Source organism: Strix aluco, chromosome 8, assembly GCF_031877795.1.
Source record: "Strix aluco isolate bStrAlu1 chromosome 8, bStrAlu1.hap1, whole genome shotgun sequence".
NCBI lineage: Eukaryota > Metazoa > Chordata > Aves > Strigiformes > Strigidae > Strix > Strix aluco.
The window spans coordinates 11,678,653-11,694,398 of NC_133938.1; the positions used below are offsets into that span (position 1 = coordinate 11,678,653).

General features: G+C 57.6%; 2 protein-coding genes and 7 non-coding genes across 9 annotated transcripts; 3 read left to right on the top strand and 6 right to left on the bottom strand.

The window, feature by feature from the left end:
- The first annotated feature begins 990 nt into the window (after positions 1–990).
- Positions 991–5,048, top strand: BEST4 (bestrophin 4). Its single transcript, XM_074833230.1, has 9 exons — positions 991–1,142; positions 1,454–1,548; positions 2,070–2,303; positions 2,584–2,738; positions 2,827–2,904; positions 3,219–3,371; positions 3,626–3,706; positions 4,168–4,322; positions 4,631–5,048. Exons 1-9 carry the CDS (start codon positions 991–993, stop codon positions 5,046–5,048), a joined length of 1,521 nt encoding a protein of 506 aa, XP_074689331.1.
- A 2,448-nt stretch (positions 5,049–7,496) lies between these two features.
- On the bottom strand, positions 7,497–7,623 carry LOC141926861 (small nucleolar RNA SNORA35). Its single transcript, XR_012624238.1, has one exon. It is a non-coding gene; the product is annotated as a small nucleolar RNA SNORA35 (small nucleolar RNA).
- A 658-nt stretch (positions 7,624–8,281) lies between these two features.
- Positions 8,282–13,413, bottom strand: RPS8 (ribosomal protein S8). Its single transcript, XM_074832186.1, has 6 exons — positions 13,273–13,413; positions 12,309–12,415; positions 11,850–11,949; positions 10,271–10,446; positions 9,183–9,312; positions 8,282–8,446 (listed from the first exon to the last, which is right to left on the bottom strand). Exons 1-6 carry the CDS (start codon positions 13,274–13,276, stop codon positions 8,337–8,339), a joined length of 627 nt encoding a protein of 208 aa, XP_074688287.1. The 5' UTR covers positions 13,277–13,413; the 3' UTR covers positions 8,282–8,336.
- Positions 8,659–8,730, bottom strand: LOC141926851 (small nucleolar RNA SNORD38). Its single transcript, XR_012624228.1, has one exon. It is a non-coding gene; the product is annotated as a small nucleolar RNA SNORD38 (small nucleolar RNA).
- Positions 9,941–10,013, bottom strand: LOC141926850 (small nucleolar RNA SNORD38). Its single transcript, XR_012624227.1, has one exon. It is a non-coding gene; the product is annotated as a small nucleolar RNA SNORD38 (small nucleolar RNA).
- LOC141926852 (small nucleolar RNA SNORD46) lies at positions 12,041–12,144 on the bottom strand. The gene has a single exon (XR_012624229.1). It is a non-coding gene; the product is annotated as a small nucleolar RNA SNORD46 (small nucleolar RNA).
- LOC141926849 (small nucleolar RNA SNORD55/SNORD39) lies at positions 12,480–12,564 on the bottom strand. The gene has a single exon (XR_012624226.1). It is a non-coding gene; the product is annotated as a small nucleolar RNA SNORD55/SNORD39 (small nucleolar RNA).
- A 508-nt stretch (positions 13,414–13,921) lies between the features above and the next one.
- On the top strand, positions 13,922–14,036 carry LOC141926844 (U5 spliceosomal RNA). The gene has a single exon (XR_012624222.1). It is a non-coding gene; the product is annotated as a U5 spliceosomal RNA (small nuclear RNA).
- A 1,176-nt stretch (positions 14,037–15,212) lies between these two features.
- On the top strand, positions 15,213–15,327 carry LOC141926864 (U5 spliceosomal RNA). Its single transcript, XR_012624240.1, has one exon. It is a non-coding gene; the product is annotated as a U5 spliceosomal RNA (small nuclear RNA).
- Positions 15,328–15,746: the final 419 nt, after the last annotated feature.

Below are 15,746 nucleotides of genomic sequence, written 5' to 3' on the forward strand. Positions count from 1 at the left end.
GCTCAGCCCCAGCCCCAGCGTAGTTCAGGGATGGGGATGGGATGGTTTCCCTGCATGTCTCGCTGTCACTCATGGATGTTTCCCACTGATTTATGTCCTGCTGGAATTTTTCCCTTCCTGCTCCCTTGCTGGCCCTGGGAAAGTGGCCCGGTGCCAGCCTCTAATGTGCCTCCACCACGCCCTGCCAGGTAGTGCAGCCAGGGGACACCCGGCGGATCCCAGAGTGCCCCAGCTCATGTTGTCCCCAAGCCCCTCCAGAGGGTACGGAAGGACCAGGAGCTGCCACAGTGCTGAGGCAGGGCAGGCAGCTGTCCCCAGGGGCTGCAGCCTGGCCCATGGCCACAGACACTGCCTGTTGCTGGCAGCGAGGACTTGGGCAGCAACGGGTGTGTTTTTCATCCGTGCTCCAAAAATATCCTGCAGTCCTCCCTGGGTGCTGGCTCTGCTTGCACACCCCAGGGTCCCATTCCCAGGGCTGCCAGGAGCGATGAAACCCTCTGTCCTTTCCCCTCCTTCTCATGGAGCCTAAACTCAGCTGCCGTGGCTGCAAAGGGGAACATCCTAAACTGCTCTGCTGGGTCCTGCCCAGGCCCAGCTTCAGCACCTGCAGCCCCCACCGAAATCTCTGGCCAGGGCCGGTGGCAGGAAGGTGTGACCGACCTAGAGTTCCCTGTTCCCTGCCTCTGACAGCCCCAATCCATCACCAGGAGGGCTTGGCTGTGTGGACCCATGCAGGGGTATTTAGGTGGAAGAGGTACTAGCAGGACAGGAGGGTGCAGGCAGGGAGCAGGCAGAGGCTGCAGCAGGTGTGGGAAGGGCAGGACGGCTACATGGGCAGTTCTGCTGATGGGCCATAGTGCTTGGTGTGGGAGTGAGCGTGTGTCCCCAGGCCCTGCAGCCTGGACAGCAGTGGGAACCCCAGTTCTCCCTAGTTTAGCCAGCAGCCAGCAAGATAAGGATTTTTCTGCCAAGACACAGGGCTGAGCAGCAATGACCATCTCCTACACGCTGAAAGTTGCCAACTCCCGTTTTGGGGGCTTCTCCAAGCTGCTCTTCCGCTGGAAAGGCAGCATCTACAAGCTGCTTTACAAGGAGTTCATCGTCTTCGTGGTGCTGTACGCCCTGCTCAGCCTTGTCTACCGGTGAGTGGGGTCAGTGTGTCTCTGCTGGTCGTGTCCCTTCCTGCTGACCCACTGGGATGTGCAGAGATGCCCCACTGGTCATGGACTGGGGTCCTTGCAGGGAGGGGAGAAGCCCAGGGAACTCCCCCAGGGAGGGTGGGAGAGGGCAGGTGAGGGCAAGGAGGAGGGGAATCAGACAATGGCTTTTTGTGGAAGTCTGAGGCAGCACCCCAGTCCCACTGCTCACCCTTGACCCCACTGCATGTCCCTGACTGCACTCTGTGTCCCTGACCCCACTGCATGTCCCTGACGCTGCTGTGTGTCCATTGCAGGCAGCTGCTGACCGAGGAGCAGAAGCGCCTCTACACCAAAGTGGCTCAATACTGCAACCGCTCTACGGACCTCATCCCCATGTCATTTGTCCTAGGTATGGGTCCCTCCCTGGAACTTGGGAGTTGGGGTCTGCTGCTTCCCCTGGCATTGGAGGCTTGAGGATGCCCCCACTGCCCACCCTGACCCCATGCCAAAGCATCTCTTGAACACCATCAGTTGGGAGATGGAGGAGCTTGGTGCCCCAGGGATGGCACTTGACTCTCAGACCCACTGAGTGCAGCTCCCTGGCCCTTAGGATGCCAGCGGGAGGCTGTGATTTCCCCTGGCCCACTCTGCACCCTCCTCCCCACACCCAGGAAAGGGGCACCTTATCTAGAAGAGATGGTTGTCCTGCCCTGTGCCACCTGCACCCAGGACAGGGAAGAGCCGGGGATGTCCCCACCTCTAACTCTTGGGAGGGCAGATCAATGGGAAGCACAACGTGCACTTTATCTCCTGGCCACAGAGAAATCTGTCACCCCTCTAAACATGGCAGCTCTCTTGGTGTGGTCTCATCCATGCCTCAACCCACAGCCTGGCCACTCCGAGCCTCCCATGCACTGTCTCCCGGTGCAGGTTTTTACGTCACCCTGATTGTGAACCGGTGGTGGGCCCAGTACACCAGCATCCCCCTGCCCGACCAGCTCATGTGTGTCATCTCCAGCAACGTCCATGGCAAGGACGAGAGGGGCCGGATCCTGCGCCGCACCCTCATCCGCTATGCCAACCTGTCGGCGGTCCTCATCCTGCGCTCCGTCAGCACGAGGGTGCTCAAGCGCTTCCCCACCATGGACCACGTGGTGGAAGCGGGTGAGAAGTCAAGCCCCGGGGGTGACAGCTTGCAATGTGGTGTGAGAATTGCGGGCCACAGACGTGTCCCTGTCACCAGGAGGGTGTGCTGGGTGCTGGGGATCCTTGCAAGCATCCATGCCCCAATCCCTGCATCTTTGCAGGGATGTTCACCCCCAAAAAGCCCCACTGGGATGTAGTTTCACTTGGAGAACCCTGTGTTCCTGCTGGGGATGGTCCCCAGAAGGGCTCTCCCACCCTGACACGGGGGCCGTGGTGCTGAGTCTCTGCCCCACCGTAGGCTTCATGACACAGGAAGAGCGCAAGAAGTTCGAGAGCCTCCACTCCGACTTCAACAAGTACTGGATCCCCTGTGTGTGGTTCACCAACCTGGCAGCCCAGGCCAGGCGGGATGGCCGCATCCGTGACGATGTGGCCCTCCGCCTGCTCATGGATGTGAGTTGGTGCCAGGTAATGGGGGGGACCAGGTGCTGCAGGGGGGCTCGCACAAAGCCAGGGACCCGTCCTTGTCCTCTCTGCACAGGAACTGAATCTCTACCGGGCCAAGTGCAGCATGTTGTTCCATTACGACTGGATCAGCATCCCCCTGGTGTACACGCAGGTGAGTACCCATGTACCCCATGAACCAGATCCCAGCTCCTTCCACCCCACAGCCCTACAGTCTCCTCCCTCCACTCTGATGGGGAGCACTTTACTCCCCTCCCTAGAAGCACTTTACTGAATCTGGTGCCAGATCTGGCACAGCCACTGGTTCACAGCCCTGCAGGGATGTGCAGGAGTCCAGGCAGTGGGGTTTAGCCTTAAGCCCATGAGAGCACCAGTGACCAGCCGAGCCTCTCGCGTCCTTGCTGCTCCCGTGCCGAGTGTCCCCCTCGGCTGCCACCCTTGCCGCCGGCTGACCCATGCTCCTGACAGGTGGTCACCATCGCTGTCTACTCCTTCTTCGCCTTCTGCCTCATTGGGCGGCAGTTCCTGGAGCCACTGGAGCCGGGGCAGGAGGGGGACCTGGACATGTACATCCCCCTCTCCACCCTCCTCCAGTTCTTCTTCTATGCTGGCTGGCTGAAGGTGAGACATGGCCAGGCAGCTGGGCTTTGCATTATGGGCTGGGGGTGGCCAGCTGGCCCTGAGCACCCCCCTGGGCCAGGGGGTGGTTAGCTGCCCCCAGGCACACATCCTCCGAGCCTAGCCATCATACCAGGGGCACCACCACGCATCTCCACGTTTCATGTGCCCCAAGGGTGGACTGAGGGATGGAGAGCCCCGTGGGAAGGTGTCTTTGTCCCTGCTCCCCTGTCTCACCTGCCCCCCTCCCTCCCCAGGTTGCAGAGCAGATCATTAACCCCTTCGGAGAAGACGATGATGACTTTGAGACCAACAAGCTGATAGACAGGAACCTGCAGGTGGGTCCTGCCCCAGGCTCATGTTGTGTGGGGCTGCTGCAATTGGGGCACAACAACATCCCTGCACCCTGGCAGTGGGACCTGTGCCCTGCTGGCGCCCACCCAACTCTGCTCCTGGCCATGCAGGTCCTTGTCCAAAATAGATTCCCACACAAGGAAGCAGGGCTGCACCTTGTCCCTCCATCCCTGTCCCTCTGTGTCTGCTCCCCACAGCAGGGTCAGCACTCCCCTGAAGGACACTCAGCAGCCTGGCACTGCTGCTCAGCCCCTAACCTCTGAGAAAAGTGTTCAGAAGAGGAAAACCCCAAATGCAGCCAGGAGATGGGCCCAGACCCTTCCTGGCCCCTTGCAGAGCCCAGCCCTACCCCTGCCAGATTGACACTGGGAGCGGCATCTGCAGCCACCAGCCCTGATCATGTCCTTGCGAAGCCGCCCCTGTCCCCTGCCTTTGCTGTGCCCAGGTGTCCCTGCTCTCCGTGGATGACATGTACCAGAACCTGCCCCCCGCCGTGAAGGACAAATACTGGAACGAGTCCACAGCTCAGCCCCCCTACACCATGGCCACAGCTGCTGAGACCTTGAAGCCCTCATTCCTGGGCTCCACCTTCGACATGCGGTGAGTGCACAGCGCAGCCCTGGGGCTGGAGAAAAAGAGGGTGAGTGCTTCAGGGTAGCAATAGCACAAGCAGGCTTGTTCTCCCCCTGGGCCCAATTACAGCGAGCAAACAGCAAACCCCCCTGGGAGTGCATTGCCCAGCCCCTGTGGAGCTTAGGGGCTGCACTGGGTGATGGATGAGCTGCTGAGGCAGGGACGTGGCCTCCTGAGCTGTTCCCTGCTTGCAAATGCACTGGGATGGAGGCGGTGAGTGGTGCTGGGCATCCCCGTGGAGGATGGCAGCCCATCACCCCGCTGTGCTCCTCCAGCATGTGTGAGGACACGGAGCAGAGCCAGCCAGCAGAAGCCTCGCCAAGCGTACCGCGCATCCAGACGCCTCTGCTCAGTCGCTTCTTCACTGCCGCATCCCCTGCCATCAGCATCAAAAACTTTGGCTGGGGCAGCCGAGGTCACCCCCACCTCCGGCGCCCCCGGATGGATGGCGGCTTCCCCTCCCCTTATCCCAACCGCTCCGAGGACCCTGAGTCGGTGGCCCGCATCGAGGAGGAGGAGACGGAGGATGAGGAGAGCCGGGCCAGTGATCCCACCACGCCTGGTGGTTGCCTGGGGGGGACCCAGCCACCGGAGGCCTCCGAAACACAGAGGAAGGAGCTGCCGCTGATCCAGGTGAAGGCACCATCCAGCGACAGCATCGGGGCTGACCGGCCAGAGGCCTGGGAGCCCTGAGGCTGCCCCAAAAGCACCCCTTTTCCCAAGGCACTGCCACTACCAGCCACGAAGCTCCCTGTCCCCTGACACCCCTCTCAGACCCCCTGTCCCAGAAGTCTTTTGCCACCCAGCCCCAAGCGAAGATGTCTCCCCAGGTTGATGGGAAGATCCTGGTGGGTTTGGAATTGAGCAGCCAGCCTTCAACACTAGCTGTTAGTCCCAAACCTGCAGGATTCAGCCCATCTGTGTGATGATGCCGCTGACTTGCAGCTGGCCAGGCTCGCTCCCTGCTCCCATGGCCCAGCGCAGGGCACAGGGGACAGCCCAGACCCCAGGCAAGGGCCAGGAGGAGGGCATTAGTCTTGCAGAAAAACAATACCATGATGGAGATGTCCCCTCAATATTAATAAAGCTATTGCCAACCTCAGCTTTGAGGTTCTTCCTTGTCGGTGCAAATCATCCTCAGCAGTGAGACAGCAGGGACACCACATTTATCCAATAAGTGGGTGAATTTGGATTGTGTCAAGGAGGGCGCACGTTCTCCTGGGGCAAAAAGGGCACAGCCCCAAGGACTAAAACCAGTGATGGTCGTGGGGTATTAGACCAAGTGATACAGCCAGAAAAAAACCAGAAATACACTTTCAGCACCTGTAGAAGGATTCCTGCACTCAGACGTGTGTGCTTCCCATGAGAATATTAGCAGAGCTGTTAAAAAATTTCCTTTCCTGCAAGCCCCCCTTTCCCATAGCCACCTTTCCTTTAAAGCTCCTGTCTCCTGCCAGCAAGCCAGCCCTGCTCCTCCTCTGCTACCCTCCGGGCCACTGTTGGACCTGTTAAAGCATAACCATGGGGTCATTTCCTGGGTTGGACCATGTCCCATGAAAATACCCCAAAGTTAATACAGTGTGGAGCTGAGAACCACTCAACAAGGAGCAGGACTCAGGATGCCGTGACCTCACTTGGGTTAAGCTGCTGGCTGCTCATTGTATGAGTCGTTTTTTTTTAATTCAGCCCTTCTGCAGAAGTAGGTAAGGTCCTTAGACCAGGCTTTGGCACCTCATAAACCCAGCCAGACTAAAGCTGTGCTTAACCCCAGTCCCTGCCCATCTCTTTCTGGCTCAGTGCATGGCAGGCTTGCATCCTCCCAGGCAGGTCAACCCCTGCGTGCATCCACGGGGCTATGCCAAGGCCAGAGCAGAAACCATACATCCCACGGCCAAGCCACATGAGGTCCCGCAGCCCGTGCCACCGTGGGAACCAGGTGCCACCACCCCGTTCCCACGTCACACAGCACGGCTGCAGAGGGTGACAGGTGCTGCTTCCGTTCCCACGGGCTGTTGCCTTTGGGCAGCTGCGTTTTTCAGAGCAATAACTTTGCAAGCAGCATGCATTGATGAATTGGCAATAACCCTGTTCATCAGGGGCCAGGTTTACAGCTCCTGCTCTGACACTGAGTGGGCACTTGCCCTGTAAGTTTCTCCATCTGTACAAAGTCCCCCAGAAACACCCTGAATCCTGTTTGTACTCTGCAGAGGGCAAGGGGAGAGAAGAAACACGCTGAGGAAGCAGCCGTGACGCATCCCTCCCAAGTGCTGTTTATTGCCTCCACCCCACCTCTCTGGAAAGCAGGCGTTGCTGGAGAGCAGGGAAAGTTTACCCCGGATCACTATGGAGAAGGAATGTGCTTGTGCAAACGTCCTGCCCAGCCCAGGTCCCACTGCCCGTTGCACCCCGCTGGGCACAGCTGCTGGCAGTGCCCACGAGCGCAGACCCGAGCTGCGAGGCAGCGCCAACGCACCCACTGCGGCACAAGAGTGCTGCTGCAGGCACCCTGATAACAAGTTTTCTGATGGGGTTGATGTGTCACCATCTGTGGCACAGACCCATCCTCGGCTCCCTGCCAGCAAGGCAGGACAAACCCACGCTGCCCAGGGCACCTGAGCCCGCTAGCACCTCCTGCTGGCACACACAGCAGCCAGGGCAGAGCATCACAGGAAAAACTTGACAAAAATACCAAGCACAAGCTATCTGTGGGGGATGCAGTCTGCGTTTTAAGGCACTTGAGACACGGGTCTCACCACAGCTCTGCTTGGGGCAAGATGATCACGCAGCACCTCCTTCGGTTCAGAGCTAAAAACGGTGAAGCTGGGGTGCAGGCAGCCTGCCTCACCCCAGAGCGCTCCTATGGGTACTTTTGTAAAAACACAGAAGTGGGGTGAAGTGTGCAGCATGTCCACTTGGCAGGTGTGGGATGAGTCAGGCCTCCCCCCATGGCCCCAGGACAGCTCCCAGCTTCACCCCAATACCTGCACAAAGCTCCTGACAACTAGAGGCAGAGATCCATCACGCTGGCTTTCTTTAAAGAGAGAAAGCCTGAGGAATGACATCACAAAACACTCAGAAAAACTTTGCGCACCACAGCTTTCCAATCCCACCACTGCCCCAGTGACAGGGCAGAAAGCTGGAGTTTGTACCCAGCTTTCGAAAGGAACAGACCATGAGAGCCTGGCCCTTCTGCTAGAAGGAATTTATCTCGCACTGGAATGAGACCAAGGAGGTCAGGGAAAGACCAGCCGGTCACTGAGCAGTGCAGCCAAGTTTGGTTAAAAGACACCAGGCCCTGAAGGCAACTGTGCAAGCAGGCAGGAAACACCAAGCAATGGCAAAAGGGGCTGCTGGCCTGAACCAGGGGACATGAGCACGCATGATCTGGGAAGGAGAGGCAGGAGGTACCAGCTGCAGAGGCCACTGGCGTCAAGACACAAGTTTTCAACTCTGCATTTGTGCCAAGTCTGGCTGAAGACACAGCGCTGCGGGTGCAGAGCCGCTCCCGAGGCAGCAGGGCCCTTTCCCTGCTGACCTCACTCCAAGACCCCAAACGCTTGTGCTGACCTAACACACCAGAGGAAAAGGGGGACGCATGCCCAGCCAGACCCTGGCAGCTCCCAAAAAGCCAGACCTCGTAACGGAGGTGGACATTTGCACCTTCCTCCTGCACACAGGTTTCCAGCACTGAAAATTCTCCACTTCATCCAAGTCTGACAACTCTTTTCCACACCCACTTCGTCCATTAAGTCAGTGTCCTAGAACCCAGGGAGGTGTTTTAGTCGAGACCATGCAGGGTCAGAGCTTGCCTGGAGACACAAACGCGCTCAGGGATTCCAGGAGATCCTTCTTCCTTCGCACGTTATCGGCAGGAAGAGCTACACAAGCCCCCTCCACTCTGCACACACAAATGAGCACACAACCCCTTTTACTGTAGTAGACTCTTGGTTTTATTCGTTCTCTCAGCAGAATAGTTTTTATTCATTTGCCTTTTCTGGCCTTGATCTTCCTCAAGTAGAACTCTAATTCCTTGCCTTCCAACACGTAGCCGTCGGCTCGGCCACACTGTCCAGGTCTGGAGGCAATGCAGGCTGCAAGGAGAAGGCATCCAGTTAAAGTTGAGTAATTCACCACCCCAGTATACACACCAACTGAAAGAAACACTGCAAGTAGTCTCTCTGCAGAAGCACAGACGAGCAAGTTATCAGTAACGGATACACCAGTTTATGTGCTGGCTTCAGTACCTCCCCCTAAGGTATCTTGCTCTTGAACCTGCTCTGCTGGACCGAGTCCCTAATGAAGTCCTCTTCAGATCTCCAAACTGTCATCGCTCAAGTTCAGTAGCAGAACTGGACAAAGGTCTCATCACCAGAAGACTTCAGAACACCGAACTATTCGCCAGAACTTGAAACCGGTCAAAGCTGTTACATGTTTGCTGGACATTTTTCTGACACGGTGCACCCCATGGGTCTTTGCTCATTTAGCAAGTCCTGAGCCCCGTTATTTTTCTCATGGGCCAACCAGGAACAATCAACTCCAGGAGCCTGGCTGGGACATGTAGCAATTCAAGCTCCAGAAACAATTTCCCCACCCTGCCACAAGTGGGATATCCCCAGAGAAGATGAAAGAACAAGTTACACTGAAGACCCAGAAGATACCCCTGAAGATATGGAGAACACCCCACAGCTTTCACCCTGCAGTTAGCTTTATCACAGCAAGTAGAACTTTAAATGCTCCCAAGACCCAAGAATAATTTATCTGCTCTGGCACCCTGTTTGTGCCCCAACTCCCTTGTCCCCACACACATTAATGCTGCCAGGGACTCACCAAGTAGCTTTCCTTGCTGGAACTGCTCCTCAAGAATACTTGCTATCTTGGCATTCTTCTTTCGCTCATCATACTTTTTCTGGATCTTCTTTGAACGCTTCTTGTTCAAGATTTCCTCCTCTTCAGGAGTCTAAAAACAAGGCCGTAAGCAAAGACAAGATGAAGCATGGGGCCACCTTCTGCTCGAGCAGGTGGTCCCTGCTAATACAAAAGAAACTCTTGCATTCTCAGTGCTGCACTGTGTTTCCCAAGTCACACCTTCCAGGGGTACAAATACTTCAACCCACCAGAACCAGGTACTGTGTTTCACTTTTGAGGCCAAGACATGCAACGGTGAAAACTAAGTCACTGCTGACAACAAAGCCTAGGGCCCTAGGGAAGGGTGCTCTTAAGACAAATGAAACTGCAAAGGTTTCCTTGATGAATTAATCCCCCTCCAAAAAAAAGTGAATACCACACATGAAAGCACTTGGGTGTGGTGCAAGTCCTGGCCGACAGATTACAAGCTCTCCCTGTGCACAGGCTCAGCTGGAAGTACTGTGTTTTTAATGCAAGGAGACAACCTTAAGCTGAGTGCTACGCGTGGGGGTTTAAATACCTTCTAGCAGTCTGGGTTTGGATCTTAAACTTAAAGGCAATAGGTCTGGATAGTTTAAAGTCACTTCAAAAACACTTCAAAGCAAGCTAAAGTTTAGTTAGCAATCTAAGCTTCTCATCAAAGAAATCATTCTACAACACGAGGACCCGACCTGCGAAGTCTTCCTCAGCATCATAAAATGTCATCGCTCTCCCTTCAGCAGCAGAACTGGACAAGGGTATCATCATTAGAAGACCAAAGAGATCGACAGGCAGGTCCTTGTGCACAAACGGGTGCAATGCCTCAGAGAGCTCGGTGGTACTGAACGCTCCATTTACAGAGAGAGACTTATCCTGGGAGCTGATGGGAACGCAGCCCAGATAACGCTATCGCTGATGGGTACCCAACCCTGTCCTGGCAGGCACTGTCCGCTCATGATGGCTAACTGCCTCTAGCAGGGCAGGCTCCGCTCTGCAAGGAGTCAGTACGACAATGACAATCCCAGACATACCAGTTTGGCGCCCTTCTTGCGTCCGAGGGGCAAGGCATAGTGGGCTTCGTACCACTGCCGGTACGGGGTGCTGTCAATGAGAACGATGCAATTCTTCACCAGGGTCTTTGTCCGCACCAGTTCATTGTTGGAAGCATTGTAGACAACATCGATGATTCTGGTTTTGCAAGTGCAGCCTTTCAAAAGAAGAGTATGAATTCAAACCTACAGGGATCAGACAACTGAGAATACAGTCCACAGCATCTCACATATACCCTCAAACCATCTCACACTCATCACCCCATCAAATGTCCTCCAGCTCACTGGCACCGAGTTAAATTAACTAAGAGATACATCTATTTTTCATCAGTCCCACTTTCTGTTGCTAGGACAGAAGCCTACACCTGGAAACTGATTCACCCCAGATGAAAAACTGGGGTTCCAGTCTTGCTGGAACTCATCTCAAATAAGACTAGGCAATGCTAAAAAATAAATTTCTGGATTGGAAGATGCCCCAGCAGATGCCAACTAACACTGCACACAGGGCTCAATTCCCTACATACTTCCTAGAACTACTGAATTAAGCTCTGTTGAACGGGACTGCTCTGCAACACATACTAGAAAGCACTTTATAGGACAAGGGTTTATGAGTAAACTGAAAGGGGAAGCTGGTACTTCCACCCTTCAAGACCCACCTGAAACACTCAGTCTCAGCTGCTAGATTTTACTCTTTAGCAGCTGCCTGCGCTGGAAACACAGCCCTCCATGTACAGGCATGAGATGGGTTTTCTCCTCTTCACTCACGTACCTCGTCTTTGTTCTGCAAGGTATGCTCAGTCCCTTTGCTTCTGCAATACTGCCTATGAATAATGGCAGTGTGCACAGCACGGACAATGCTCTGTGATGACTGAGGAGAAAGCACATCCTTTTGCCCTCACACCACGCTGGTCGCTGAACCACCACTTTCCTTACTGCTGGTTTTACCATCATACTGAGTAACACTGACCAGGCCCAGGCTCAAGTTATATGGTTTTCAGTTTGCTATTTAAAGAAAACCCAACCTTGCTCAGAAGAAATACAACAGACTCCTCTCTTGCTTCTGCGCTTCCCCCTTTTGCTTAGCAAACTAGGAGTACAAAGTAAACTGCACATGCTAGTAATGTAACACTGTCCTAGGGGCACGCCTGCTCAGAAGAATCCTCAACACCTTTCTCTGTTGTACAGGACCACCTAACTTTTAGGAAGTGTTCATCAATAAACCAGAAAAGTTGCATTTATGAAGAACTATCCACATTTAGGTTTTTTGTCCCTCTGTAGCTCCCCTCCCCTCAGTAAAAAGGTAATGCGAGCATGTCACTCAGTGTAACTATGACACTCCAATCACTGTGAACTTAGCAGACATCCAAGTCTCCTAAGGCCACGTAAGGTCAAAGTTCTCATCACTCTGCATGCTGCTTCAGACCCAGTGCTGCAAGCTCCACAGTGCTCCAACCCAGCCTACAAGTCCACCATCATCCCTCTACCCTGCAACAGTACTGGGGACCAGCACGGCTGTAAAAGACTTCTCCCTTCCAACACATCAGGCATACGATGTACTTACATTCCGATCCCCAGGAGAAGTTGCCGACATCCAACCGAAGGGCACGGTATTTCTTATTTCCACCACGAACTCTCACTGTATGAATTCGGCGTGGGCCAATCTACAGTCAGAAACAAACACCAGCGTGTTGTTGGTGCTGGAATGCTGCACAGCTCACGCAGGAGCCCAGCTAACTCCTAAGCTCAAAGGCAATGTGGTCAGTGTAACTATGACAAACCCCAGCATCGGCAGATACGGTGAGTGACCAAAACGGTCTGTTGCATCTACCTAAGGTAAAAATTTCATCATTCCAATTGCCTCTTGTTTCAGAAATGTATTGCTGCTTTCTGCAGACAGAGGGAAATACCACCTTTATAAGCCAGAGACTTAACTGCTCACAAAACACAGCACGTTTAAACCTCTAAAACACATGACCAGCAACCCAACACAACTACCGACTGCCTTCCCCAAACCACCCACCTTAGTATTAGCAGGAGGTCGCCCCAACTCATACTTCCTCTTCTTGTGGTAGGGCTTCCTCTTGCCCCCAGTCTTGCGACGCTTATGCCAGTTGTCCCTGGAGATACCTGAGCAGAGAGCAGCCTGGTCAGAGGACGGCAGAGCCCACCTGGCCGTGGCAGGGCACAGTTCTGAGTCCTCAGCTCTCCAAGGTTGGTATCCGCACAGTGCACTCAGCCTTATGCAGCAGTCAGAGAAGCTTCATCATTGAGACTCAGACCCGCCTGGACCTGCTCCCTCCCTCCCAGCAGGGCTGTACAAAGCACACAGAGTCCCTCCATCCCATCCAAGGGTTGTCCCCCCTGGGAGGTGGCCTCCCAACTTAGCTGGCATGCTGGGCACCCCATGGTTAGCGCCCCATCCCAAGCTGCTGGGCACCCCACGGGAAACACCCTACATTATCCTCCGGGTCTGGCAGGCTGCTGGGCCCCCGAGAGACACCCCAACACAAACCCCCTTCTCCTACCCAGCCTGCTGGGCACCCCATCTCCTGCTTCCTCCACAACCCCCCGCCAACGCGCTAGGTACAAGGACTCCCCCCACCCTTCCTGCTGGGTCTGCTGCGAAAGCCGTCCCACCTCGTCCGCAGGATTCATAGCGGGAAAAGCTACCTCCGCAGCCCCCCGAGCACTACGGCCCCACCGCCACGAGAGCCAGGCCAGCGCTCGGGGGCTGCACCAAGGCAACGTGAGGCCAGGCCGTCCGCATCCCGCCTCCCCCCCTCAGCCCTCGCCCGCCGCCATGTTGGGCCTGGGCACCCTCCCCGCCGCCAGCAACTCGGCACCGTCGTGGCCGCCCGCAGTGGCGGGCAGTGCAGGCAGACGGCACCCGCCGCCGTCACCCGGTGAGGGGCAGCGGCGGCGCGGCGAGCGGAGGGCGGCGGATGACGGCGGATGGCGGCTAGGCCCAGCGCGGCCCCACTCACCCATGGTGCAGCACTGGCGCAAAGAGGAATGGGCGGAGCCTCACGGGGCGGTTTGGAGGGGCGAGCTCTCGCGAGGTAGTGACGTCACCGCGCCGCCAGCGCCGGGCGCGTGCCGTTGCCTAGCGACGCGGCGGCCCGGGGGGAGGCGGCGGGTGATGGCGGGGGCCCCCCGCGGCCGAGCCTCAGCGTGTGTCGGGGCAGCGGCGGGCCCGGGCTCCAGCCCAGGAGGGAGGGGAGCGCTGTCGGGGGGCGGCCGGTCGCAGGCCCGTCCTTCCTGCCCCGCGGGTCACCTCGCCAACGCCGCCAGGCAGGGCCCGGAGCCCGGCATCCCGCGGCGGAGCAGCCCCCGCGCCCCGCCCACCGGGGTACGGCCGTGATGGGCGCGGCGGGAGCCTCATTAGCATAGGGCTCATTAGTATTGCTGCTGATTTGTATACCCAGGGTGCACCGCGGCGCGGCGCAGCGCCGTCCCGGCAGCAGATTCCGCCGCTCCCGCGGGGCCGGGGGGTTCGGACGCGCGGCCGGGTCCGGAGAAGAGGGTTAGAACAACGGGGGAGTCGAGGGGCGGGGTGTAGGGTGGTGGCGGGGGTCGCCGTGTACTACAGAGCGACAGCCGGGGGTCGGTAGGTGCGCGGAGGAGAGCTGTGTCATACTCCGGTTTCTCTTCAGATCGTATAAATCTTTCGCCTTTTACTAAAGATTTCCGTGGAGAGGAACAAGCACGAGTGTCGAGAAATTTTTTGAGGCTCCATTTCGGTGGAGCTGCCCATTTCTGGTTAAAAGTAGAGCGATGGGTAGGGATGTAGTCGCCATAGCGGGGCGGTCGAGTTTCCGTCTCCCCGCGGCTGCGCTAGGCTCAGTTTTAGATGAGAGCGCGTTCGCTGAGTCCGGGCCCAGGGGCTCGGCTGCGGGTCTCTACCGAGAGCACCAGGCCCGGCCGGCTGCCCCGGGGATTCCCGAGCCCCGGGCCGTTGTGCTCGGCGGCACGAACGCGGGGGTTGGCGGGGGGGGCCGCTGCTCGGGGCGGGACTGGGCGCCGGCCGGGGGGCGAGTGGTTTCATAGAATCCGGGAATCATCTCGGTTGGAAAAGACCGTGAAGCTCCTCCAGTCCAACCGTGAACCTCACCCTGACCGTTCCCAACTCCACCGGACCCCTCAGCGCTGGGTCAGCCCGACTCTTCAACCCCTCCAGGGATGGGGACTCCACCACCTCCCTGGGCAGCCCATTCCAACGCCCAACAACCCGTTCTGCAAAGAAATACTTCCTGACATCCAGTCTAAACCTGCCCTGGCGCAGCGTGAGGCCGTTCCCTCTTGTCCTGTGGCTCGTTCCTTGGTTCCAGAGGCTCATCCCCAGCTCTCTGCACCCTCCGTTCAGGGAGTTGTGGAGGGCGATGAGGTGCCTCACTTGTCTGTCTCGGGTTTTATTTTCCTCCGTAACTTTCTGTCCCTTTTCCTTACAATTTTGCAAAGTTACTATTATTTCGTTGTAATACGTAACGTAATTTTCGTTGTATTTGTATGGAGTTTCTCCCTGTTCCTCTTCCCGCTCTTCCCCCGGGAAGGGAGCGAGCGAGCGGCCGTGCGGCGCTCAGGGGCCGCCTGGGCTGGCCCCGGGCCGGGGAGCCACAGGCGCTGCCCGGGCGGGGGGCGCAGGGAGCGGCCCCGGGGCCCCTCCGCGCCCCGCCCGGCTCATCAGCAGGAGCGTCATTAGCAGCGGGCTGATTTGCATACCCAGGGTGCCCCGCGGCTCCGTGCCGGCCCGGCCGGTGGCGGCCGCCGCCGCCGGTCCGAGCTGTTCGGGTGTCGCGGCCCGTGCGGTGGTCGGGCGGGGCCGGGGCGGGTGTGGGTCGGCGGGAGCGGGTGGGGGGCGTGTGTCGCCGTGAGTTGTGGGTCGTGGGGCAGGCGGGCGGTGTGCCGTGGGGGGGAAGTAGGAGTTATACTCCGGTTTCTCTTCAGATCGTATAAATCTTTCGCCTTTTACTAAAGATTTCCGTGGAGAGGAACAAGCACGAGTGTCGATGAATTTTTTGAGGCTCCATTTCGGTGGAGCTACCCCTTTTTTTGGTTAAAAACAGAGCAATCTACTACTGTTTAGGACTTTCTCTCTCCCGCCAGCCTCCCTACAGCGGCCGTACCGCCGCTCCCGCGCTCCGCCCCGGCACTGCCTGCGGCAGGTCTCTCCCCGCCCTGCCCCGGGCCGCCGTCATGCAGCGGGACCAACTGCGCACGCGCGCTGCCACGCCGCACTACACCTCCCAGCACGCCCCGCGCCGCCTCCCGGCAGCCGCAGTGCTGGGCCGTGCCCCGGGGCACACCGGGAGTCGTAGGCGGCCGCGCGCGCAGAGCATGCTGGGAGGTGTAGTCCCGCCCTCTCCCGCCGTTGTTTCCCGCTAGGCCCCGCGGCACGCCGGCGCGCGGGGTTTAAATCGGCGGCGGTTGCCCGGGCCTGGGTTTTGGTGCTGGCGGTGCC